Source organism: Alternaria triticimaculans (assembly GCF_023758025.1).
Source record: "Alternaria triticimaculans strain BMP 0046 chromosome Unknown scaffold_2, whole genome shotgun sequence".
NCBI classification, from domain to species: Eukaryota; Fungi; Ascomycota; class Dothideomycetes; order Pleosporales; family Pleosporaceae; genus Alternaria; species Alternaria triticimaculans.
Genome location: NW_026055959.1, coordinates 1,017,042 through 1,041,756, shown reverse-complemented (window position 1 = coordinate 1,041,756; position 24,715 = coordinate 1,017,042). Strand labels below are relative to the sequence as shown.

The 24,715-nt window shown below is 53.2% G+C and overlaps 7 protein-coding genes across 7 annotated transcripts; 4 read left to right on the top strand and 3 right to left on the bottom strand.

The window, feature by feature from the left end:
- Positions 1–250: 250 nt before the first annotated feature.
- On the top strand, positions 251–3,304 carry J4E78_002031 (uncharacterized protein; the record flags this gene model as incomplete). Its single annotated transcript, XM_049362681.1, has 1 exon — positions 251–3,304. The coding sequence occupies one exon, from the start codon at positions 251–253 to the stop codon at positions 3,302–3,304; it is 3,054 nt and encodes a 1,017-aa protein (XP_049225273.1).
- Positions 3,305–3,468: 164 nt separating this feature from the next.
- J4E78_002030 (uncharacterized protein) lies at positions 3,469–7,483 on the bottom strand (the record flags this gene model as incomplete). Its single annotated transcript, XM_049362680.1, has 5 exons — positions 3,469–4,281; positions 4,329–4,682; positions 4,730–5,739; positions 5,788–7,385; positions 7,476–7,483. The coding sequence occupies 5 exons, from the start codon at positions 7,481–7,483 to the stop codon at positions 3,469–3,471; spliced, it is 3,783 nt and encodes a 1,260-aa protein (XP_049225272.1).
- A 440-nt stretch (positions 7,484–7,923) lies between these two features.
- On the bottom strand, positions 7,924–9,070 carry J4E78_002029 (uncharacterized protein; the record flags this gene model as incomplete). The annotated part of the gene is made up of 2 exons (XM_049362679.1): positions 7,924–8,894; positions 8,944–9,070. The coding sequence occupies 2 exons, from the start codon at positions 9,068–9,070 to the stop codon at positions 7,924–7,926; spliced, it is 1,098 nt and encodes a 365-aa protein (XP_049225271.1).
- Positions 9,071–9,510: 440 nt separating this feature from the next.
- Positions 9,511–12,840, top strand: J4E78_002028 (uncharacterized protein; the record flags this gene model as incomplete). Its single annotated transcript, XM_049362678.1, has 5 exons — positions 9,511–9,667; positions 9,715–10,116; positions 10,288–11,530; positions 11,583–12,136; positions 12,185–12,840. The coding sequence occupies 5 exons, from the start codon at positions 9,511–9,513 to the stop codon at positions 12,838–12,840; spliced, it is 3,012 nt and encodes a 1,003-aa protein (XP_049225270.1).
- An 867-nt stretch (positions 12,841–13,707) lies between these two features.
- On the bottom strand, positions 13,708–15,867 carry J4E78_002027 (uncharacterized protein; the record flags this gene model as incomplete). The annotated part of the gene is made up of 2 exons (XM_049362677.1): positions 13,708–15,639; positions 15,688–15,867. 2 exons carry the CDS (start codon positions 15,865–15,867, stop codon positions 13,708–13,710), a joined length of 2,112 nt encoding a protein of 703 aa, XP_049225269.1.
- A 4,916-nt stretch (positions 15,868–20,783) lies between these two features.
- J4E78_002026 (uncharacterized protein) lies at positions 20,784–22,052 on the top strand (the record flags this gene model as incomplete). The annotated part of the gene is made up of 2 exons (XM_049362676.1): positions 20,784–20,792; positions 20,841–22,052. The coding sequence occupies 2 exons, from the start codon at positions 20,784–20,786 to the stop codon at positions 22,050–22,052; spliced, it is 1,221 nt and encodes a 406-aa protein (XP_049225268.1).
- A 477-nt stretch (positions 22,053–22,529) lies between these two features.
- Positions 22,530–23,813, top strand: J4E78_002025 (uncharacterized protein; the record flags this gene model as incomplete). The annotated part of the gene is made up of 1 exon (XM_049362675.1): positions 22,530–23,813. One exon carries the CDS (start codon positions 22,530–22,532, stop codon positions 23,811–23,813), a length of 1,284 nt encoding a protein of 427 aa, XP_049225267.1.
- Positions 23,814–24,715: the final 902 nt, after the last annotated feature.

The window sequence follows — 24,715 nt, the reverse complement described above, 5'->3', positions numbered from 1 at the left end:
ATGCGCCTTTCATCTCTCCAAACGTCTTACCTCTGGTCTTCCATCCTTTTTGTCTTCACAGTAGAAGACATACGCCTGCCAGCCCTGTTTCTGTGAGGAGCATGTCTGAATCCTCAATGCGAAATCTGTCTTTTGACTCATGACTACGCGCGTCGCGTAGATTCCTGTACTGGAAGCTGCGACCACAACTATGATGCTGGTCTGAAGCTCCATCCACAAATAGAGGATTGCTGGAGTTGCACCTTGCGCAATGGCGTCGAACATCCCCAAGTTTGCGAGCTTCCGGCCAAAGCCCAAGGCCGCCACAGAGCCACCCAAGGAACCCCAACACCATGAGAAAGCAGAACGACCGTCAAGAGAAAAGCACTCTACCAAGGGGAGATCACCATCGCCAAAGCGAGTTATTCGCGAGCACGATTCAAGCAAAGACAGGCCCTACTTCAGCGACCGACGCGGAGATCCTGACGTACTGCGGTATGGATCTATGAACCGTTACGACATCCCACCCTATCGTCGCTTCGGTCATGGCTTCATACTCGGACTCTCTGTAAACCAAAAGATCGATAGAGAGTACTCAACGGATCGGAAAATACTCGTTACGCCAGCGACACGAAGACGGCAAGAGCGACTGCTGACGAGCAAGCGTGCGAACAAGTCGGGTGAGCGCGCTTTGCGGCTGCTGAAGGCCGAGGTCCCCGATGTGGACCACTCTCAGGACTTTCTGTCATTATCTGCAAATACCAAGAGGAAGCGCGATGACAGTGAGGATGAAGACGCCGAGATGGAGCCTGAGGCAGACTACCGCGCCATCGAAGGGCCAAAGTCCAGCGAGCCTGTGGATCCAGACACGCAATATGAGTCGGACACTGATATTATAATCGACACTGAAGTCACTCGCAAGAACTCGCAGCTCGCGCGACAGACGAAACAGCATCCTGAAGATCTCCAGAGCTGGTTGGACTTGATCAGTCACCAAGAAGCCATGCTAAAGCTCGAAAGACCATCTGCTGAGCTGACTGCATCTGATAGAGCACATCTTGCTGATATACGTATCTCTACATATGAGGAAGCCTTGAAAAAGATTGGCGCAGATCAAGACAGCAGGCTAGAGCTGTACAAAGGACTGCTGGAAGAAGCAGAAAGGGCCTGGGACGGCGCCAGACTGGCCAGCAAATGGAAGGACGTGCTTGCGAAGCATCCTCAGAGTGTAGAGCTGTGGATGAGGTATCTTGACTTTGTGCAATCACGATTCACAAGTTTCAAGTTTGAGGAGTGCCGGGCGACCTTCTTCAAATGCATCGAGTCTCTTCGTACAAACAAAAGCGAAATGTCACCGGAACAGACCTTGCACATATTGCTTCGTTTGACATCCATGACACACGATGCAGGATACCAGGAACTCGCTCTCGCAGTGTGGCAAGCTTTACTCGAACATCATTTGCTACGACCAGAAGTAGACGCAGACCAACAGGCTTTCGAACAGTTCTGGGAAAGCGAAGTAGCACGTATCGGCGAGTCCGGAGCAAAGGGATGGAGGAGCAGCAACATAGATGATGCGCCACCCCCAGGACCTTCATCACTGCTCGAGAAAGAAGCAGTGGACACAGTCTTTGAAGATTTCCGAAAGCGCGAAGTGGAGGCTACGTCGGTGTTACGACTCCCTGGTCGCACGTCGGACGATGTAGCAGAGGATGATGCATTTCACACAATCTTCTTCTCTGATGTCGAGCCATACCTGACCATCATATCGCCCGATATACCGGCAACGCTGATGATTGAGGCTTTCTTGTGTTTCTGCGGCTTGCCAGATCTACCACATCGCATACCACAACAACGTTCATGGTCGTCTGATCCGTTCTTGCAGCGCTACTGGCACTCTGTGTCTCCAGACACCGACGATTCTACGGAACTCGCTAAAGCCACCAAACGCTTTTCAGATTACTCAGCAAAGCACTTCGAGATGACTACAGAACTCTTGTTCGAGCAAAGCTTCTCACTAGATGGCATCAGGCTTGATGCAGACTTCGTCAGGCGCTTGCTCAAGCTTCTAGCCTCAGATCCTTCGAGCGATGATATCATAGGAGAGTATCTGCTAGCTTTCGAATCGAGACACTTCCCGTCTGAGGCTTTCAAGTCCGCGAAGCGATTACTCAAAGCACGTCCGTCAAGCCTGCGCTTATACAACGCCTATGGGTTAGTCGAATCGCGTCTAGGTAACTCAGCCAAAGCAGATCAAGTCTTCAGCATGGCGCTATCTATGCAAAAGGGGGTTAGCGTGCTATCGGCACCTTGGAGTTTGGAACTGTTCAGCAATTGGGTGTGGGAAGCGCTCCGAAGAGGCGAACACAGCGAAGCTCTATGGCGGCTTGTCTCACCAAAGGGAAACCTCTCAGCCGGCGCAGCCAAAGACTCGCATCCTGGTAACACTCTCCTAGAGATGGGACATCTAACCCTCAGCGAAAAGAGCGAACACGCCCTCCTCCACCACGACTACACCACAGCAATAACAAGCACCTCCCTCCTCGCCCTCCTAACCTATCTCACCCACAACAACTCCGCCTCACACGCCCTCGAACTCCACGCCAACCTTACCTCATGGTTCACATCGCACCACCTCTCCATCTCCGCCGTCGCAGAACTGCACGCGCAATCCATCGCCAGCCTCCTGATCCACCACACCATTCACGCCCCCATCGTCAAACCCTCTCTCATCCGCACGACTCTCGAACCCCTCATATCCCGCTTCCCAACCAACACGATCCTCCTCGCTCTCTACGCCGCCAACGAAGCCCGTTTCTCCATCGACGATCGCGTGCGCGGTATCATGCACGAGAACGCCTTGCAAAGCCCCGAAGAAAGGAGTATAGCGGGCTGGGCATTCGCAATACACTACGAAACTCTCAAGGGAGAAATCGCAGGCTCGACAACGCATTCCATTCGTGCATTGTACAAGCGCGCAACGGAGTCTACCACTGGATCCCGGTGTCCCGCGCTGTGGAAAGCGTATGTGGAGTTTGAGATAAGGTGTCTACGTGATGAGTCGGCGAGACAGCGGGCGAATAAGAGACCGCGTAGGGATGGCAAGAAGAGTAGATGGGAGGTACGCGTTGAGGAGGCGGAGCAACGGGTCAAGGATACGTTTTACGCTGGGTTGAGGAATTTGCCTTGGTGTAAGGAATACATCATGCTTGCTTTTACGGAAGCGAGGGATGTGTTTGGGGAGGAGGATAAGGGGAGGTTGTATAGGGTTATGTTGGAGAAGGAATTGAGGCTTTATGTTGAGTTGGATGACGGGGATATGTAGATGGGATGACCGATGCAGTGGATTGGATAGTCAGATGTATTAGCATAAGCAGGTAATGGCCCTCTTGTACAGAGAAGCTTTTTCGAAGAAGATATATGACCATGCACATTAATCGCCTGTATCTATCCTACTAGCGAGCCTCATAGAGAAGATTGAACGGAAGTCTAGAAGATGTCTTCCGCGCCGGCATCCTGCCATGTCGTCTCTCCCTTGGCGACACGGTCTCGCACCTTCCAGTACTCATGGTTGAACACCCAGTACTCCTCGCCAGTAGTCTCGCACCTGCCCTTGTGGAACCACCTGGGTACAAACTCTTTGCCTTCAGCCTCTCGCTGTCTGCGGGTCGCTCTCTGCTTCTCTTCGACCCTGTTCTTTTCCACGGCCGCAAAGTCGTACTCGCCGTCCTCCATAGCGCGCTGGTCGGGACGGAGACGCGTGTCCGTTGGTGCGACGACCGGGCGAAGCTTGTCGGGAATATCGTTGAGAGTTACCACGAAGGGGGTAAGGTTGAAGGGAATGCCCGTAGGACGCTCGTGAGCTTGCCAGACCAGGAAAGCCTTATTGTCGTCGTGCTTTGAACTCTTCCCACTCTTCTCAACGTCTGCATCTTCAAAACCCGGCGTAAAGCGCGCGTAGATCTTGTCGTTCCATCGTCCACCGATACTCCAGCGGACCCGGTTCTCTTTATCGAAAACCTTACCAACCACTTGGTAAGCTGACGAAGCCTTCCAACCACGAGGCTTGAACTCGATCAGACATTTCTCGCCCGTCGTCCAGTTGGTGATTTCCATAGTACCGTAATTGTCGACAACGGGATTACCAGTTATAATGCCGATTACCGAGGAGGTGACTTTCTTCCAGGTGTAGAGCTCTTCTTTCCCACCGTTGACGGTAGGGCGAAGACGAAGGAACCAAGTTCCGAGAGGGTTAATGTCGAAAGATTTTCCATAGAACTTCGACTTCACAGCAGATTCACCCTGGACATTGTTAGAGATGGTAAAGAGAACATACTTCCAGTACTTACGTAGTAGTCCCACTTCTTGGATTCCGCATAGGCGGCACCAATCGGTGGGTGATGGCTGACCTGCTCGATGAAGAAACGGTAGCCCTTGTCTGGTCGTGCATACTCGTAGGTCTCGGCGAGAAGTGGATTAAAAGGTTTAGCGACGCGTCCAATGGTCGAAGCATACTCTGACGCAGCAAAGGCAGCCACGTAAAGTAGTCGCTCGGTAGAGTCGTCGCGTTCGGCAGCGGTGTCAAGGAGATCCGTGTACTCCATGTCTTCAGCGACACGTTGAAGCAGTGAAGTGGGCTCGTTGAAAGAGACAGGGAGTGTCATCTTGGTCATGTCTTTACCAATCATGGACTTGAGGATACCCTGAACGATGTTAGCATCTGCACAACTAGTTGCGCCATCAAACTTACCCATAGCGATATCTTAGGCCTGTCGTCGGCATCCATTGCGAGCCTCTTACGCGGACCGTCTTCGTAGCCTGCCCATGCTGTGGCAATCTCCATGTGCTTCCTCTCGAACGGGTCGTCTGAAGAGGCCGGAATGTCCACTTGCGTGGGCTCCTTGGGTGCAGCTGCAGGCATTTCAACAACCTCGACCTCTCCAGCACCAACAGCATCGAAGAACTCCTCATCATCTTCCGAATCGGAGTCTGAGATATCGGCAGCAATGTCTGCAAATGTAGCCTTCCTCCTAACCTTTTGGCTCTTAGCAGGAAGTCCCACATGCGATGTCATATCCTTCTGCTGCTGGGCATCTTCTGGCGCGTCGGCGAAGTCGTCCTCATCGTCCTTGGCATCCGGCTTTGGGCCAGTCGTCTCGTAATCTTCCAAGGCTTCCCGCAGAGCTTTCTTCTGCTTCCGTCGCTTTTCCTCAGACTCGCCTATCCGGTTCTCGAGCTCTTCCTGCTCTTTTGCCACCTTGGCCATGCTCTCCTCCCACATGCGCCTCACATTGGCCTCGCGGTCTAGGCGGTACTGCCAGTAGGCATCACGATCTCTGGATATGCGAAGCAGATCACCGATTAGCCCCTTCAGGTTCCCGATAGCGGATTCGTACGAAGCAAATGCTTGTAGCATCATTGGGTCGGAAATCTTCAGGTCGGGTGTTCGGCTCCTCTCTGTCTGGAGTGCCGACGACACGGATGTCAGGAGATCGAGTTGTAGCTTAGCCGATTGCGCTGTGATGTTAAATGCGTCTTTGCTTTGGGGCTTCATCTCATGGCTGCTCGTATCGTCGCCGTAGTCGTCTTCGTCTTCGTCGTCGCCAGCTATGGTCGCGGTACCCATGTGGCTGACCATTCTGTCCAGACCTTGGCCGTTCATGCTAGGCTCGTAGGCACTTCCAGGGTCTTCTGTCACGCTGACCGCAGTTCGTGAGGATGTGTTGTCCAGACTTGGGTGAGGGACGCCGAGAGTGGATGCTAGACGTGTTAGTGTGTCATACATGGTCGGAAGTTGGTGACACTTACCAGCAGTCAAGTTTCGCGAACTTGGTGCTACCTTGGAGCTGCCAATACTGGACGTGTCGCCTTCGCCCTTGATCTGCTCAATCTTGGCTTGCTTCAGCATCTCCTGGTCCTGGTTCGCCCGCTTCTCTTCTTCGCGGGCCTCGTCCTTGGCCCACTGGATTGAGTTGTTCAGAGCCCAGTACCATCGCTTAGCCTCAACCTGGTGGTTTGCCTTGAGGTGGTACTTGACCGACGACTTGCCCTGGATTTCAAATCGCTGCTTGTCTTGGGGATCCATGTACAGCTTCGCTATGCGCATGTTGATGGCGCCGCGGCATGCAGACCCGATATCGTCTTGGTGCTTGTAGTAGCTGAGAACGCCGTCCTCAAGCACGAACCACCGCAACTTATATCCGGTTGTGTAGTTAGTCCATTTCTTGAGGTAGCCCTTCATCTCACGCGACTCTCTTGCGCCCATTCCGCTCTCTGTCGCGGTTTGGCCCGGGGGTCCACCTGCGAGTATGGTCTTTTCTTGAATGCCCCTCTGGGCTGCGGCTGCGGCGGGTGATCGCTTCAGGATGGCGCGCGTGCGGTCGTCTTTGGTGTAGTCTTGAGGAAGCTTGCCTTTGCGGTCGCGACGGAACGGGTCAGCTCCATTGAGCAGCAGAAGCTGGGCCAGCTTGATGTCCTTCTTCTTGGCTGCCTCGTGCAGCAGGGTACCGCCCGCATCCATTACGACCGGGTCAGTCGCCAGCTCTCCGCCGTTAACGTCCAGCGTACTCCTTATTCTAGCATCCTGGAGTATCTTCTCTAGTGAGTCCATATCCCCAGCGGAAACCATGTGCTGTATCTTTTTTACGTTGGTGTCGATAAAGATGGATCGCGAGAGCTGTAGCTGCTGGAAGATGTCCGGTGTGCGGGCGAGATCCAAGGGCGTCTGGCCGTTGTAGTTGGTAACGGAGTCGTTGATACCGGGCTGGTCGAGAAGCATTCGGACGACGGGTGCGCGACCCAGCGTCGCTGCGAGGTGGAGCGGGGTGTTGCCATCGCGGTCGCGGCCATTGATGTCGATGGGCGAGTCCGGTGTGGCTGTCGCATTGGACAGGACGAATTCGATGACGGGCACCTCGGCGCACTGGATGGCCAGGTGCAGGATGGACGTTCCTTCCGTGCGCGCGCTGGGCAGTTGCAGCGACGACCTGCCCTCTTCACCGTCTGTTGGCCCTGCCTGGTCCCTGATGGCTCTCGATATGGCTGCGGTGTCGCCATTGCGGAGCGACTCGAATACTCGGAACAGCTTCACCGACTGCTCTATCGAAGTTGACTTGCCCGTGGGCGAGCTGGGCGCTTGCTGGACGCTGGGCGAGACGGGGCTCAGGCTGTCTTGCCCGGCGCCTGTATTCGACATGCTGGTCGAGAGGTGTGGGTTGTGCTTCTTGGACAGACTGCGACTGTGTCCCGATGTTGTTGGTCTAGCTTGCGCGGGCTGCGAGCTGGCCGAGACGGCTGTGCTGGGCGGAGAAGTGTCGCTGCTGTCTGTGGTCGCGGCAGCTCCGTCGGGCTTGGAAGTGACACGCGACAGGAGGTTCTTGACGCTCGACGACTTGGAGCGCTTGTGCCTGCAATACGCTGTCAGACGTGCTTCTGGGCTATCACCGTCCTCCTCCACATGTCCCCCGCCATGACGCCAGCGGGCTTGGAGCACCTACCCTTCCATGCTTGTGTGATTGGCCAACGGGCCAAGGATATGCGGGCCTGTAGGCGGCGGGCAGAGGGAGGAGGGGTTCGGTTGGATGTGTGTCAGCACCGAGTCCTGTATTCTATAGATCGTGTGCAGCTGTTGCGACTTTGTAGGATTTCACCACTGACGCGGCGGGGCTTCGTGACAGTTTTGGGGGCTTTCGTCAGGGGCGCACCATCCAGGCCGCTGCTTCAGCGAATCACGACTATTGCTCCGCTAGGCTGGGCTACCGAGCGATTATCCCAACATCCTGCTCGGGCATATGTCATGGCGGATTCGCCTAGTGAATGCGTGCATTGGGCGAACTCCAGCTTGGTGAGCCTAAGCTTTGGCTCTGCCTAGGTACGGCACTACGTCCTGACACGTGCATTGGAAATGTTCATGTTGTACATTGTCTACATAGCATCTTCACGTGCTCAGGCTGAGTCGCCGCCCACGAGGATGATAGCACTACCAAGCTGCCTCCGTAGATCTTCCTTCTGGACATCGTGCGTGTCCTCTACCTCACCCCACTGCTTCGTCTGCCACGTAACCTCGAGACTCGACGCCTCGGTGGCTTCCTTGATGCCGAAGCGCGGCGCATCGGTCACCTTTCGCGATTGCGCAAATGCTTCGCCCCATTCGTGGATCAACCGCACGCTGACTAGCAGGCTCTTGGACGCCAGCACCGCGCGTTCCAGTCCAGCGAGTTCGTAGGCTGGGAGACCTGCACACCAACCCCGGATCACCTGCTTTGTCATCTCTGGCTGCTCGGTGGGGATGATGGTCTCGGGGTCGAGCGTGGGCTTGATCTCTACACCAGGCCACACGTGTGTCTGGAGGTAGGCAATGATGCCTGTAGCCACTTCCTCCTGAAGCTCGCGCAGTGTCTTGCCGTTCTGCAGCGTCTCGTTCATGACCTTTGCGGGCGCCCAGCAGAGCAGCGTGTCTGTGTCCAGCACGCGCATGAAATAGCTGAGGATGTCGTTCCTGATGTTTTCCCTCCCCTCCTTGTCCGCCGCCTCGATATCAATTGCACGCGCGGCGAGCGAGGTCATGGGGATGTAGTCGTTCTTGAGGGCCTGCTGCGCGCTCATGAGGAGATCCCACTCGAGGGCAATGGCAGTCGCCAGCTGGGGCTTCGATGCGGGCACCGTGAGGATCTGCTTGTTGGGCATTCGCACAGGTCGATGGTCGAGAAAGACCTGCAGGCCGCCCTCGTCCTCCTTGATCGAGACGTCTTTCCAGAAGCGCTTGGCCAGCATGTTCTTGGGCTTGTTGGTGGGGGCGTAGACGTCGCGCATCTCGCGCGCCTGCTTCATCATGTCGGCCTGCCGCCTCTTTCTTGCAACCCGCTCAGATGCATCTGATGGCTGTGGCTCGGGCGTCGCAGGCGGTGGTCCGGGTACTGTCAGACGTTAATTGCTGAGCCATCTTGGCTACGTCGTGTCTCCTACCCGATGGATGAGGCAGCGGCGTGGCGCCCCGCGCCGCTGATGTGTGCAGACATTGGTAGAGGGGTCTGTAGGCTCTCTTGGGCGCCGACAGCCGGATGCTGGCGAGGGCTGGGCGAATTGACTCCATGGCGGTGCTGGGCGAGGGTGCAGATGGCGTGCACGCTGCTCCCAGCCCAGGTGGGACCGCCGCGGCGACTTTTTCCCAGCACGCCAGACGCGCTCGGACATGAATTGATGCATGGCCCGGGTAGCGTCGACGACTAATCTGGGGTTCTCCGCTCCGCAACCCAGACCACCACTCGTCGTCAACACACGCCCGTCGGGTAGCAGAGTCACGTCGTAGCGTTTGCCGATCGCCCTGTGCCAGCCTTGCTGAATATGCGCTGGCTTCTCCACAGCTTCTCGTCTCTTCGCAGCTTCTCCACTGTCTGGTCTGGCTCGTGATCGACCGTTGACGCGCATCTGGCAGCTGTTGCTACCCCACTCAAATCTACCTTCCCTGCAGCATCCAACACGGCCTTTGATGCGGTCATTCCCGTTTGCCGCTGAGACCACACTCTGCTTTTAATGAATCAAGGAGCCCCTCAGACGGCCTCTGCGAATGCTGCCGCGCCCCAGCCCAAGCCTATCCGTTTTGTGACGAACCATGATGGTCCCTATGCGAAGAGGCGGCGCATCAATTCCGCGTGCCTGACATGCAGGAAGAAGAAGACGCGGTGTTCTGGTACGGAGTTTGGCAAGTCTGTCTATCATTTGCTGACGGTGGAGTAGGTGAGCGACCTGTGTGTGGAACCTGTGTCCAGAACAAGCACGAATGCGCCGGGTACGGAGACGATAATGGCACGAGCGAACACCAAAAAGAAGGCAAAAAGGCTGCAAGAAGAGAGAGCTCTGTCTCGAACAGCGCGCCTTCCCGAAAACAAGAGCCTCCCATCGACCCGCTGCTCACACGGCCGCACCTTCCCCATACGACGTCGCAAACTTCCGAATCAAGCGTCCATGCCTCGCCCAAGGTTGAGTCGACCGGAAGCAGCGGAGGCTTAAGCCTGAGCACGCGGAACAGAATGCCATATTTCAGATACTTTGGGCCTACAGCCATTCTGCCCGGTTTGCGACAGATGGTGGTCAAAGTGCGAGGAAAGCAGCATGGTAGTGCTCAGACTACATCAGATCGTACGTTCATCCCGCGCACCATGGATATGCAGCTCGTGATGCTGTTACCGGAGAGCACCTGTGTCTCAGAAGCCAAGCAACCAGCCCATGAGGTTGTGCTTGTACAAAGGCCGGCGCATCCGGCTCTTACTGCTCTGCTGTAACTCCGTATCATGTAGCTAACAAGTCCAGAACACGCAATCGAGTCCTCACCCGCGCAACCATCAGTAGGCTCACCACCAGTGCCAGAAGCCCGTACACCCGCCGAGATACCCGTATACGACGCCTCGTCAATGTCTCCAAGTCCACTCATTACCCACCTCTGCAAGCTGTTCTTTGTGCATCTCGGCTGCTCCTTCCCATTCCTACAACGAGAGCGCTTCATGCGTGACTTGGAGGAGAAGCAGGTAGACGCAATCCTCGTAGATGCCGTCTGTGCGTTAGCGGCCCGATTTTCGACACATCCTATGCTGACAGGCAAGAGCGACGTGCAGAAGGAAGGCGATGCAGAACCCTCCACGATCCCGCCTTCTGAGCATGGCCAAGCGTTTGCGCAGCGAGCCAAGTCAGCTATTCCCGACGCTTTTCCGTGTCCCAGTGTAGCAGTGGTACAGGCGGCGCTGCTTCTTGCATATGATGAATTCGGTGCGAGTCGCGACAGTGGACTCTGGATGTATCTGGGGATTGCCATACGAATGGCGCAGGATCTGGGCATGCAGTCTGTGGGAGGCCTGAAGTATGAGGGACGAAAAGGCCCAACCCCAAATTCTGTCAAGAGCGACCCGGATGGTGGACGGCATTCGGAGCAATCCACAGTTTTAGACAATCAGGGGGCTAGCGCAGAGGAGCAAGAGCAGAGAGCTGCCGAGCGAGAGAGGCTGGACACTTTCTGGTCCATCTTCTTCCTCGACCGCGTTATATCTTCTGGAACAGGACGGCCGGTGACCCTTCGCGATCGCGACATCGAGATCTCGTTTCCCTCTCTGGATGAAGTGGACTCTTCCGGTTGGCCATTGCCCTTTCCTGCGCTGATCCGCATCATCCATCTATACGGCCGTGTTACTGATCTCCTTAACCGGATACGAAGTGCCGCTGATATTACTGCTGACCTACAGAAGCAACTCGGAGCTTGGGAAGATAGGCTGACGGGCATCTATCAGAACCTGTCGCCCAAGCTGCACTTCAATGCGGTCAACTTTCAGCAATACGTCAAGCTCCACCAGGGCACTAACTTTCTCCTCCTCCATTGCTGGTTCCATACCTTGATCGTTCTTCTGCATCAGCCAACGTTGCTCAGGACGTTTGAGGGAACACCGCAATCACTGTCCACCAATAGCAGGGAGCTTTCCATGTCTTCTGCAAAGACTGTTGCCGACATCCTGGCCTTTACCGAGCTCATTGATCTGAAGACTGGCATCGGCAATCCTTTTACCAGGTAGGATAAGGTTAGGTTCCCGATGCAAAACTCGCATACTGACTGTTCTTAGTCAACCAATATACATCGCCGCATGTGCTTTCCTCAAAGAGACCGCGCTGCACTCAGCTTCGTCGCAGCCTCAGTCTCGCCCTGCAAGCCCTGGCCGGCACGGGGAGAATTGGCAAAAAGCTGCCAACCATCAATCTCTTGACCGTCTGAATCCAAACAACAGCTCTACCAGAGATCTGGAACAAAAGCAGACCGCCGCTAAGCACACATTGCTCGCTTCCGCTGCTAACCAAAACTATCAACGCTGTTATCGTGCCCTCAAGGCCTTGGAAACCTACTGGGCGGGTGTCAAGTACATCATGACTGTGCTAGACCAAAAGGCAAAGGGTGTTGGCGACCCCTTGCTGTACACTGCCGAGGAGATGGAAAGTGCATTAGAAGCCCCTCGACCCGAGCCATCTTTCACTAGCCCTGGTTGGAGGAGGAAACTGAGCTGGGGAACTTATCTGACTGCACAAAACTCTGACGCGGACGTCGCAAAGATGGCAGCCGCCATTCGGAAGGGCGCGAGAACGCCGAATATGCCTGGCTCGCCCATGGTACACCCCAGTCAAGGTATGTTATCAATGCCCATGTTCTCGAAATCTCACTAACAGTTCATAGCAATCGGATGGTCACTTACTGGTACCATGAACTCTCCATCAACCAACGTCGCTGTCATGTACACTTCCGAGAATGGCGAAAACCGGAGTACGAGGCCGCCACCTTCCAAAACACTCCCAGCAAGTACTCAGCCTTCTATCGCATCATTGATATCCGATCCTCCCATCAAATTCGAGCCACGCCAATCTATAGCATCACCATCGGGTTTCTCGCAATTCAGCTCGGCATCCATGCCTCCGCCGCCCTCAAACCCAACCTTCAACCACATGCCCACACCAGATCCAGTATTGGTTTCAGATGCTGACCTGCTTCTGAATCTGCATTCTCCGTTCTCAGGCGGCTCGCCAACAGCCATAAGAACGCCATTACAAAATCCGACTTCATATACCCGCTCATCTGCCCAACACAATCAGCTACAACCTACACCTCAAACCGAGTTTTCACCTACATTCGGAAATTTCAACACACCTTCAGACAACACATTCGGCGACATGGTCATCGACACACAGGACGTCGACATGTCACTACTAGGCGCCGACATGATGCCTTGGGACTTGGAGTACCTACCCCATGATATGCTTTACTTTGGCGACGGCACCTTCGGAAACAATGGCTTTGGAGCAGATGGCGCGCCCGGAGATCACAACACCGGTTGATACCCTCGGCGCTGTCACATATGTATACTAGACTACTGCGTGTGGAGTTTGCTTTTCCCAAGGTGGGGTTTTGGTTGTCTCATCATGGAGTGGATTGGATGGCGTATGATACCATTTTGCCACTTTATATACTATATGAGTTGAGATGAAAGTCAATTACCTTGTCAATATGCTATGTCTTGGCTGTGCTGCTGTTGGTTACTCACCTTACCCTGGCAACTACTTGAGGTTCGCAGACGTCTTTCTTTACGGTGATATATGAGGCTGGAGGTATTCGCTGTGTTTCCCGAGTGCACGCGCATCTGGCTGAGGTATCAAAGCACATCACGGTACCTCAACAAGGTCATGTTCTGAGACTGGGGTATACTTGTATAACCCCGCGGTCACGTGAAAAACTTGATATGGAAGGGGGATGTTGACTAGACATAGTGCTCTGTTGTGCATTCGGATGATTGGGTCACAGACACTTAGACGTATCTTAGTGAGTTGATGGCGCTCTAGTGTACTTTGGGACGGTAGTTGGAGGCATGAACAGGTATTCTTGATTGACGGCAATGTTCTGGTGCGCTTTCGGATGGCTTAATCAGCAGCGATAGTGTATACATACATACTAAAACATCCAAATACACGGCATACCCAGGGAGATACAAACGCGCTACACCTTGGAGATAGCTGGCTAATATGGAGGCCGGGAGGTATTCAGTGCTCATAGTATCTACAGAGTGATAGTCGCGAAGGCACTGAATAGCACAGGGTACCGTAAAGACATCGAGAATGAGAAGAGTTTTATCATTGAATGCCTCTTCGCTATGGCATCTACGTACAGGTATGGCTATGAAAACAGTTGAGGTACCCCACGCCCCACCCTCATCTCTCGAAGTAATCGTATACGAAACCCGTTTTGGTGGGCACAAAGTGTTCGAAAGAACACGAGATGACATCGCCGAACGTCTCCATGTCGCGCTTCAGCGCCTTGTCACTTATCGTCTCATGCAACTCGGGGTTGCTCCGGACGCGAAGGTGGCAAGTCTCCGCGCCCATGTCATCCTTGTGTTCCAGACTCCTCAAAGCAACGGTGAAGAAGTCAATGCTCAGACCACATTCGGAGAGGTGCTTGATGACTTGGCGCGTGATGCTCTCGAGCGGCGAGACATCGTAATACAAATATCGTCCATCACCCCTGGCGACGAGTTGGAGGTACTTGAGGTGGGGGTAGGCTCGAAGAACATTCGCGAGGCCCTTCAGTTGTGCCTTCATGTGGGCGTCGAGGTTGTTATCTATCACGGCAATCTCGATGAGAGGGCAGGCGATGGCGAGGTCCGTGAGGTAAGGGCAAACTATTCCGATGTATGACAGATCGTCGTGGCTCATCTCAGAGCGGAGGCTTTGCGTCAGCGCCAAGCTACGAATGGTATAGTTGACGGGACCGAAAAGGCGAGCCAGCGGAAACCGACCATACTCTGTGACCCAGACGGAAGACTGGCCTTGAGGAGGTTGTACGTTGCTCACTGCCTCCACTTCGTCCTGACGGGCGTTTGGCGCAGACTTGTCGTCGGCAAAGTCATCGTTGGGATCGTCCAAATAGTCGTTGAGGATGCCAGGTAGGCCTGCATACGGACTTGAGACCTTGACGACTGGTGTAGTTGTATACCCGAGTGACAGACTACGCAAGTTGCTGGAAGAGCGAACAAGCTGTACAATGGCTTCTTCCTCGTCGGTAGTGATGTGCTGGTCGTGAACAGAGAAGAGGAAGGTCTCCACGGCGGCGGATTGCTTGCGTAGACCGTGCAAGAACTCGGCGTTGCCCATACATCCGTTGATCTTAAGAAGCTTAAGGGAACTGAATGAGAACGTCGCGGGTACATCATATGGCTCCGAAGAGAGCAATCCTTTGCCGTATGTGGTGCAGTCGATGTAGCTTAAACGTAGCTCCTGTAGGGCAATAGTCCTCGACCAACCCATACCGGCAACAATGGGTCCAAGCGGCAGTGCGGGACGAGGCGCAATAGGAGGTTCAGCAAAGATACTAAAGCCACGTACTTTATATCCGTTGGTTTCCGCGACTAAGGAGCGCCAGAGGCCGACAGGGGCGTTCCAGTGACTCAGCACATCCAGCCTTTCCGAGTGATGGCCTGGAGCGTTGATAGGCGCAATCCGCTTCCTCTTCAGAGCGACATGCATGTTGAACGGGCCTGTTTGCTGGAGTATATGTGCCTCGTGGTACTTGTCATCGAGTGCTAGACCGTCGGGGGTAGCGATCTTGTTGTGGTAGTTGATGTGCTCCAGCTGTTTCGCGGTCTTGGGCTTCAGTAGAGTCCAGGGGCTCGTTAGGTTTGCGGTTGCTGCTGCGTTATCGTGCATCGTCGAGATGTTGGTGATGTCGCCGTCGTACCATGTTGGAACAACGATGACTTCTAGCGAGGGAGAACTGGAACTGAAGAATTGCTTGAGAGCTGGCAGGGCCTCCAAGCCGATAGTGGACTCCATTGTGAACGATGCGATGCGTAAATTAGCATCGGTTCGTGGAAACTTGTGGAGTATTGGCTCAAGCCCAATCTTCGATGTAGTCGCGAAGGTGTCGAAGAGTACGCTTTTGATGAGGCTGAAGTTGTGTACGGTAGAGCCTTCGACGAGGTATTTCAACCGGGGTAGACTCTCGGGGTCAAGGCAGAATTCCATCTCGTGGTAGAGAGCACTGAGGAAGTAGTCCGCCATATCATGTGTACCAGCGGGGATACCATCACGCTGCTTGAGAACGGATGCGCACACGAAGCGCTCCATTAGGTCACATTTGGTGAGCTGGATAACGTTAGCTCGTATTGCTTGAAAGAAGCGCAGTGAACTTACGTTGGCGGTAATCATGTCCTTCAGCTCTACCGGAAGACGCCAAAATCGCGCCTCGGCGAGGCGGGACAGTTGCTGAGAGTATCTTGGCTTCTTGGGGACGGGCTCAGAGGCAGTGAAATGGAATACAGGCGACTCATCAGCGACGTATTTGCGCTTGGAGTCGCGCGCGAGTTCGTCCATGTTGTGTTGTGAGTAAGGTCGAGTCGCGGAGAAAAGACCTGGCAGGATTGTATAGAAGGTAGAAATTTGGGCGAGCTTGGTGGCCTCCGTTTGCTCTTCGAGCACGTGGAGAGTCGAACGGCGGTGACTGAGCGCTGTCCTTCCTCGAAGCCTGCTGATTGGTCGACTACAGACCGCGTCTAGTTTGAGACTTGCCCTTGGGATATGGCTCACTGCGATCGCTATAGGAAACAACATACAGGCAGGGCCTCTACACAAAATGACCTCCTAGCGACAACTGACAACATTCAAGTTACATCCAAGCTACCTTTCTAGGTGCATTTCCATCATCGTCTTCATCTTCACCTTCACCTTCACCTTCACCTACGATTACATCATCTACGAGCCACGTGATATGGTCCGTGGAGGCCTAGTGCCTTGGCAGCAGAACCAATATCTACTGCCTCGCTCTGGCCACAGTTCCTTTTCTCTTCTACAACCACTTCTCTTCTTTTGTTCTTATAGCAAACGCTGTAGTCTGCGCTTCCATGGAATGCTAGGCATACAGATAGCGGAACCCCCGTTAGTCAGAGATCACCTAGGGCAACATGTCCTCGAATCTGTCAGACAACAGCGTTTACACCTCAGCGGTCAATCAGAATAAGATCTCCTTATAAGCTTGTGTTCGTACCAGCTTCTTCTATCGCCTCGGCCGCCTTCAAGATCTTGTACATGCCTACGGGCTCAATCCTACATGGTATTCGACAACTGGGCTCCGTTGGGCGAACGCGACCTCTCGCATCCCAGACATTACCCTAACTCAGAGCCTTGCTTGTGCAATTTGCCGCGAGTTAGTACCTCTACCGCTTGACCCATGGAGTCTATATCAACACAAACTAGCATGTGTTCGATGAATCGATCGGGGCTGGTCTACGCGTCGGGAATGGCGGCGTAATGAATCGACGATGATGAGAATAGTCTGAGTCTTGAAGCTACGTTTCCGGGAACAGTGGGCAAATTTTTTCGTTGGGTCCTGCGGCTTGCTGCTGGCTTGAAGAAGAATGAAACATCCGGCGCGACTGACAGTTGAATAGACACGGCTAATACTGGCTAATACGATCAAAGCTGGGCGCGCTGTGCGATGCTTCCACGTTTTCGTTGTTCATCACAGGGATTGTGTCGACGAAAGACCATATCGAAAGGTCGTCCTCTGCGTGTGTCTGCGCAACCTGTATCGCGGTGCCCGCTGTCGCTTCAAACAATTGTGAATAGTTACTGAGATCGACGTATTGATTCGGATCGAAATACTCATGAGGCAGCTCATTGTGGACGCTGGTGGCTGGTAAAGCAGCTAGACTGATGGTTTCGTATCCAGAATCCGAAGTGTCGGATACTGGCTCGGCTGCTTCGGCGAGTGCTACGCCTTCATAAGACGTCTCATGAAGTTGTGTTGGAAGTGGTGCAGCTGTTGATGATGTATGCTGATCTACCTGCTCGATAATGCTGGACATGGTAGGTAGTTGGGTATTATCCGGAGGCTCAATCACGTCGCGAAACGCCTGAGCATTTGACCTCGAACTGGTTGCGGCGATGGTGTCGCCTGGACCAGCCACCGTGCAAAACATCGTCTCGAGCTGCGACTGACATTGCCTAACGATATCCACTAGACGTTCCTTTAATCTATCCTCGAGTGGTTGCGCTTCATGTTCTACTATGCTCTCTAGCGTCCGGCGAACAAGACGTGGCAGTTCGAGACGTGGGAACTCCTGGAAACGGGAGTCGCTAGATGGCCCGGTCACGCTCGCTGTATCACGTTGATATTCGATGTCTTCGTATGTGAGCATTTGTGCATGTATGGTGCAGAGAGCTGCGACTTACAAGGACTGGGCATGTCTGCATCGTGATCGTCTGGGAATAAGATGCGGTACACAGCTTTCCATTTCTCTACTTCGCCGTGATGCACCTGGCTGCCCTTCTTACTTTTCATCTTTTTCTCTTGATCTTTGTCAAAACCCTCCAGTGGTATCAGTTCTCGTAATTCGCAACCACCCGGATCGCGTTGATGTTCTCGAAGTGCAACGTCGTCCGCGAAGGTTGTACAGCAGCGATGACATTGAGGTGGTAGTAGGTGGCGACGGTACGAATGCTCCCTAAGAGTGTTAGGCACGAAAACTTTATGACAACGCGTTGGGGTACTTACTTTAATCTCGCGACTGTAATGAAGCCAGGATCTCTACAGGACGTGTAGGTTTGGTGTCTACCCGGGTTGCGCTTATAGTAAGGGCATGCAAATCGTAGTTGAGAAGCAGGTTGTTCGCCCTTTGACATGGAGTCAGGTCTGCGCCGTTTGTTTGAGTCATCGCCGTCCTCTGGGGGAGTAAAGCTACCTCCACTCAAACTTCGTTTTCGGGATACAAACGAAGGGCCTGAGTAGGTGAATGCGCCGGTAGAGCTTCCTGATGCACGACCCCCAGTGCCTGGATTGCCTCCGCTAGTGTGGCTTCGTAGACTGGTCCTGAAGACTTGCTGAAAATCCCGCATGATGGCATCCACTAGTAGCCGCTTCGTGGGCGTTAGTCGATGCGGGGCCTCCAAAGCAGCCGGAGAGCTCTCTCGAGATGCCATTTCTTCTGCAGAGTCAGTCTCTTGCTCGGATGGTGTAGCTGCGCTAGATGAAACCAATGACAGGCGACTCGACGGCGCAGTCAATTCTGTGATATCTTCGCATCCTGCGTGACTGGGTTCAGACGAGTCTTGAGAACTGACCTCTACTCTTTGCATCGGTGGATGTCCTTCGTCGGGCAGAGGTACTGGAGCTCTTCGATCGGTCGTCGCGTCACTCGATGTACCGCAAACTATGTCCATGAACGATAGTCGTGGCCGGATGCCAACTTCCGCCATCCTTATGGCTTGGAGGCTAACGCATTTAGGTACGTGTTCGTACATGGACCTTGCGGTAGCAAACACCCCACAGAGAGGACATTGTGCTTTGGGACCAACTATGTACCGTCTGGTGACTCCGACAGCAACCTTGTAGACGGGATGTATTATCGGCTCCTCGATCTCTACTTCTGGCTCGTCGGCATTGTGGCTCTGCATTAGATGTTCCAGGAATTCAGATACCAAATTAGCTCCCTCAAATGTCGTAGCATGGTCGCCTGATGCATCGCAAAAATCGCAAACTAGTATTGCTTTGCCTTTCCATTCTAGTGACTCGAGAGACCTGGTAGACCCCGTGAAGGAATTGCCACTGCTCAGTGTGCTATTACTCATGAGACCGGGGTAGCGACTTCGAGATTGTCTGGGGTCTTCAGAAAGATGCGGAGACGTGTGTGAGGACCAGTCGAGAAGGGGATTTCGATGGCTTCTTGCCGTTGTCCTCGCTTTTGGACTGCACGCTACATTTGAAGAGAACTCGTTGTCATCCATTGGCACCGGATCAATCGAAAGCTGCTTAGGCAAAACGGGGTTTCCCGGCCAAAAAGACAGGTCGTCTGCTGGTGGCAAAATCGGGGTACCTGATTTCGAGTGTTAACAAGAGCGCCCCATACTGGATAACGTATACATACTTTTATAGCTGGCGCCTATGGAGTCCGCTTCATTGCTTGGGGAGTGGTGACGTTCCATTTCCGATGCAAGTTGAAAGCAGTTCGTAATGTGAGTAACGATTCAACGCGCAGAATGCAGACATAGAAGACGAAAAGACTCTAAACGCGCGAGGAGACTCTGGAGTGGTGCCTGGTCATCATTTCATACGTTTGAGTGCGCAGCACCGCAGCGCGCTGCGGCGTATCGCAACTGCGCATAACCATTTAATTGGTGCATGCCGCGCGACCGGTCAGCTTGTCCAGAGGGCGCAGCCTTAATCGGACGCCACAAGCCGTCTCCTTTGCTTCACAATACAGTGCTGTCGTTTTTGTCCTGGGATGCGTCGCGCCGAGTAGTTGCCATCCGAGTCGGGTTCAAAAGGATTGAGGTATAGAGCCTTGGAAAGGTGCCCTGATGGCAGTGGGGTAGGCAGGCAAAGCCGGCGTTCAGGGGCGTCGCATGTGACGTCACACGCAAAGTTACCATTGTCATCAGCAAAACAATGTCGCTGAAATCCATGGCTACACGCTCATAGCGCAACTAAAAATGAGGCCGCCTGGAAACCAATGTTAAAGATTTAACTTGCCACACGGCTGCCTTGGATCCAAATTCCTTTCGTTCTTGCGCATACCTGTTCCGACGCATGCGACGCGTTCCGATTCCGACGCGTCCTTTTCGCGTAATGCAGAAGCTCTTGACGGTACCTATGCATCATTGACCAGCGCGGCCCACCATACCGACACCATCAGGAACAACACAATCTTGGCAGTGTGCTCAACGGGGACATCAAGTGTTCCAAATATCGGAGCTGCTCGACGTCGTTCCCCGGTTTGCGGGACCCGAAGTACCAGTCTCTGCATGGAACGTGTCGCGAACCTGGCGGCGTTCTTCCAAACCCGTCATCATCAGCAGCAGCAGCAGCAGCAGCAACAGGCAATCGTACTGGCAGACCTACCCACCGAAAGATCTAGTAAAGTATGGCCTCCTCGTCTCTACCACTGATGAAGCAAGGTGCGATCTAAGTAGGAACGAGCTCGACAAGTTCGACGAAACTGCCACTCGTCTGACACAGCGGGTTGAAAGTGGACATACTAGATTCATTCCGAATATACTATCTGTCCGGTTGAGAGGGATGTTGTCATACCTTCTTGCTCGATACACGTAGTGCGCAAAGCTTGCGGCCGCTTGTGCATTACAGTTTCAAGATATGCAGGCATATTCTAACCAACCCTGCCTGCGGTACTCACCTAGAGTACCCTTTTCGGTCACGAATTCTCGACTGCTCAGATGATCTCATTGTAGGAGCACGATGCGGTCTCACCGTAGCCATCGACGTCAGCACACCTAGCATGCACGCTGTCAGGAAACCATGTCAACACCATGTTCGAAATCAATATCGTTCCTAGACTCCTGACGGTATATTCCAAGGGCTCGAATTTAAAATCCCAACAACCGTCGAGAAGCAACGCAACATCGCCATCGCATTCATGGCTACTCTCGGGGATATGAGGAAGCAGTTGTCCGATATTGTAGCCAATGTCAAAGCGAAAGGCTATCAGATAGAGGACGCCATCCCGGACGTCTTACGCGATCACTTCAAGGAGTTGAGCGAACTCAAAGCAGCGCGAGAGTACATTAGGGAGATTCAAGATCGTGAGCAAGACCTGCAAACTCATAACAATACATTGCGAGCGAAAATCAAGGAAAAGGAAGCAGAGATTGACGACCAACCAGCAGAGTTCAAGGCGCTCAAAGTCGATCTCCAACAGGCGCACCGGCAGATCGAATACTACCGTGAGCTTGCTGAAGATTCGCAACGGCGTGCACAACGTTACGAGCGCGAGCTTGCTCTCGCTGTCACGGACCAAGCTGCCTCCGATGAAATTATCGCCAGAGCTGACCGTTTGCAAAAAGAGCTAGAACAACTTCAGTGCACCATTGTGCAACTACAGGCCGAGAACGAACGGGCAGCTGAAACTTTCACCAACCTTCGCGCACACGACGCAGCGATCATAGCAGCCAACGAAGCTAAATTTGCAAAGATTCTGTCTCATACGTCTGAAGTCGAGAATGAAAGTGAGCAATTTAGCGAAACGTTCACTACGCTCATTCATGACTTAGAGTCTGAGGTTTTATCTGCTTCCGCCTCCCTTAACGATAAGGCTGCTCTGGTACAGAAAACAGAGACGCTGTATAACGCCATCGTTAGTGAGGCAGCACCTTTAGATCGGTTCTTCTCTCGCGCATTCAGGATAATGAACATCTACCAAATTCTTTTCCGGTCGCTTTCCGATCCAGCCCACTCCAGCACTTCAAGTTTGCCCCTTGAGCTAGATCCACTCATGGAAGGAGCCAGCCAGGACTTGTATGTCTACGAGCAGGTGCATCGGACGATGTGCGAGGACCATGGTCTTGCTGGAGAGCGAGCTCGTACACATCTCAATGGTATTTCGAAAAGCGCGAACGAGATGATGCAAAGCTTCAATTCCATCAAAGCTGACGTAGCAATGTTTTTGACTCGTCTAAAGAAAGAGCCAGGCAGTTGGGTGACTATGAGGGCGAAATTTGGTGGGTCTAGTAAGAAGAAGGGGATAGGGAAGCGGTTTTCCATGGGCTAAGGCTCTAGAGACGCACGTTTAACGTCACCTAGTGAACTTTGGGCGATTTCGTAGTCAATTCATGTATTCCACTCTATTTACCATCGTGCGCACGACTACAACAAGTATCAGTATCACTTTTTGCCCTTTTCAAGATCAATCAAACCGGTCTTGACCTTCTCTGATTCCGGAAACCATGACGGCAGGCATTGTGCACCTACAGCATGTGAAGTTATGATTTTGGAAGATGCAAGCTCAACACCTTGCGAACATCGCAAGAGCATGTCTCAACTAGAATCATCTAGATGGGACGCGCTATGAGTATCGAGGTTGTAAGAAGTCATCCCGTCCCGCTGAGTAGTAGCTAGGTACGTCGACAATGCGCGCCCGAAACTTACACGTGTGAGTACATACCGTCTAGTGAATGTCTACAATAGGCAGGTACATTTAGCGTTGTAGATCTCTTCTATCTTGAGATCACCTCAGCTTTACTCAACTATGGTTCTCGATGCTGTTGCAACGTCCGAAAGCGCTTTGTTGCGTGCTCTGGAGACGTTGAAGGCCACTGCAGGTCCTGGAACAGTTCATCCTTCGTCCGACTCACTTGTTACAGGCGAGACAGATGACAGCGAAGATGAGTATCAGCCGGGTCAACAAGAGTCGGAACAGGATCAAGCGGACGAAACAACATTAGTTACACTGAAAAATGCTCACCGTGTCACTCAGCGCGCCATGCTTACCATGGAAAGAGAGGGGAAGCAACGCCATGCAGAGGAGCAGGTCGGGTTCATCATCATAAAACGCGACAATAACAAGCCAGATGCCTATGGCGAGTCGTCAGAAACGTACGGCCCACTGCCGTGGCCGGGGGTTGCCGAAGCGTACAACAAAAAGTATGATATGTCTGTCGGTCCAGCGGCGATGGAAAAGCGCGCGCGACAACATCGACCTGCTTGGTTAGCCAAACATCCAGGTTATCCCCTCAAAATAGTGTACGCAAAGAAACCAAAAGCACAAGCCGCTCGGCGCTCGAAGGTTGCCACCCTACACGCTCACGCTCCTTACGTGCAAGCCTACACCAACAACCAAAAGGTTCGTGGTCCTACTGAGGTCTCTCATGCTGACAGACCGCAGATGCGTGTGGACAAGGGCGAAGGGTCCATCTCCAATGAACGCATCGCCGGATGGATGCCTCCAGATGCCATTCGAAATCGAGCAGACGTACATAACTACATAGACGACCTGATGTCGGCACACGTCGAAAAGGTTGTACTAGAGGTACATGACGCACATGACTCACCATCTAAAGTTGTCATCGGCGACCTCGAAGACCTTGGTAGCAGCTCCGTGGTGCTTCAGCAATTAATGGCTGCCGACAGCGAAACGACAGTACAGGTTGAATGCTCATCTTTAGAGGTCGTTCAGTGGTACGTGCAATGCAGCTCCGCCGGATGTTTGACAAAAGCGCCGGCAGGTTTCCATCGCGGAAACGGCTCACTAATGGACCTGTACTGCTTGGCTGCACAGCTTCAAGATGACCATATGTGCGGGCTGATATTGGCGCGGTGGCGCACTCTTGCGGAAAAGAACGCCGAGATGGATTTAAGTGTCGAGAACATGAACTTGCTCTTCGAAACCACTCGCTATGAGGATCCAGCCCGCGGATTTTGGGTTGATATCGCCCATAGAGCGGGGATAGCTCCTGAACTTGTTAACATGGGCGTCTGCAATGCGGAATTGATTGCTGCAATCCAAAGCAGAGAACCAGAGGTATCTGATTGAGTTTGACGAGCCTTCTGGGCCGCCATGTCGCCACAACGACGATAGCTCTCTAAACCTGATGGGTTAGGATTGAATACAGGACGAGACCACTAAAGACGATCCGACCTATTCACAGGTCGATACACAATCTTGGAATAGTCGATGTAGTTCGATGCACCCTAGATATGTTACCATCAATTGTTGGTCTTAAACGCTTTGTTGTAGTCCTATAACGCTTGATTCCAGTCCTCGATGATGCCGGATCTAATGCGTCATCTCGTTTTTCGTCGCGCTAAACATGTCCATTTTGACGCAGTGTTTTTGGGCTTGACTCAGAAATCCGCCCGGTGACCTGAACAAGATGTGTCCGGAGCAAAGTCCAAAGATCTCGTAAGGATCTAAAGACAAACGTCAAGCGCTGTGATTAGTATTAGCAATCGACGAGGAGAGAAACGGCCCGCATTACCGATGGCCACAATCTGATGATTAGACCTCCCCTTTTTGTACCTAGGTAGGATCAATACTCACCCACCGCACGTCACACGCCGCACCCTAACCCAGCAGTTGCAATTCATCTCAAGGCAGACTGCAACTCAAGCTAGAATAGCCAAGCCTTCGTAACGTACTCTTCTTCTTTTGCTGGCATGCTAACCAAAGTAGTCCCGGAGTTCATAATATTAGCCTCTCCACACACAGAGCGTATGCCTCTTACCGTAGTAGAGCTTTCGTGAAACCGTTGGTTTAAGGTGTTGTTGACCTGACCGAAGCTGGCACGGAGACAGGCTCTCCGTAGCGCCTGTCCGCATTGGTCGTAACCTCGGGAACGCCACAGTAGCGCCGTCGCTTACGGCTGGGCAACCGAGTGATGGGGGCTCCTCCGTTGCACCACGACATCCTCACCCCATCACTCGTCCACAACGCGC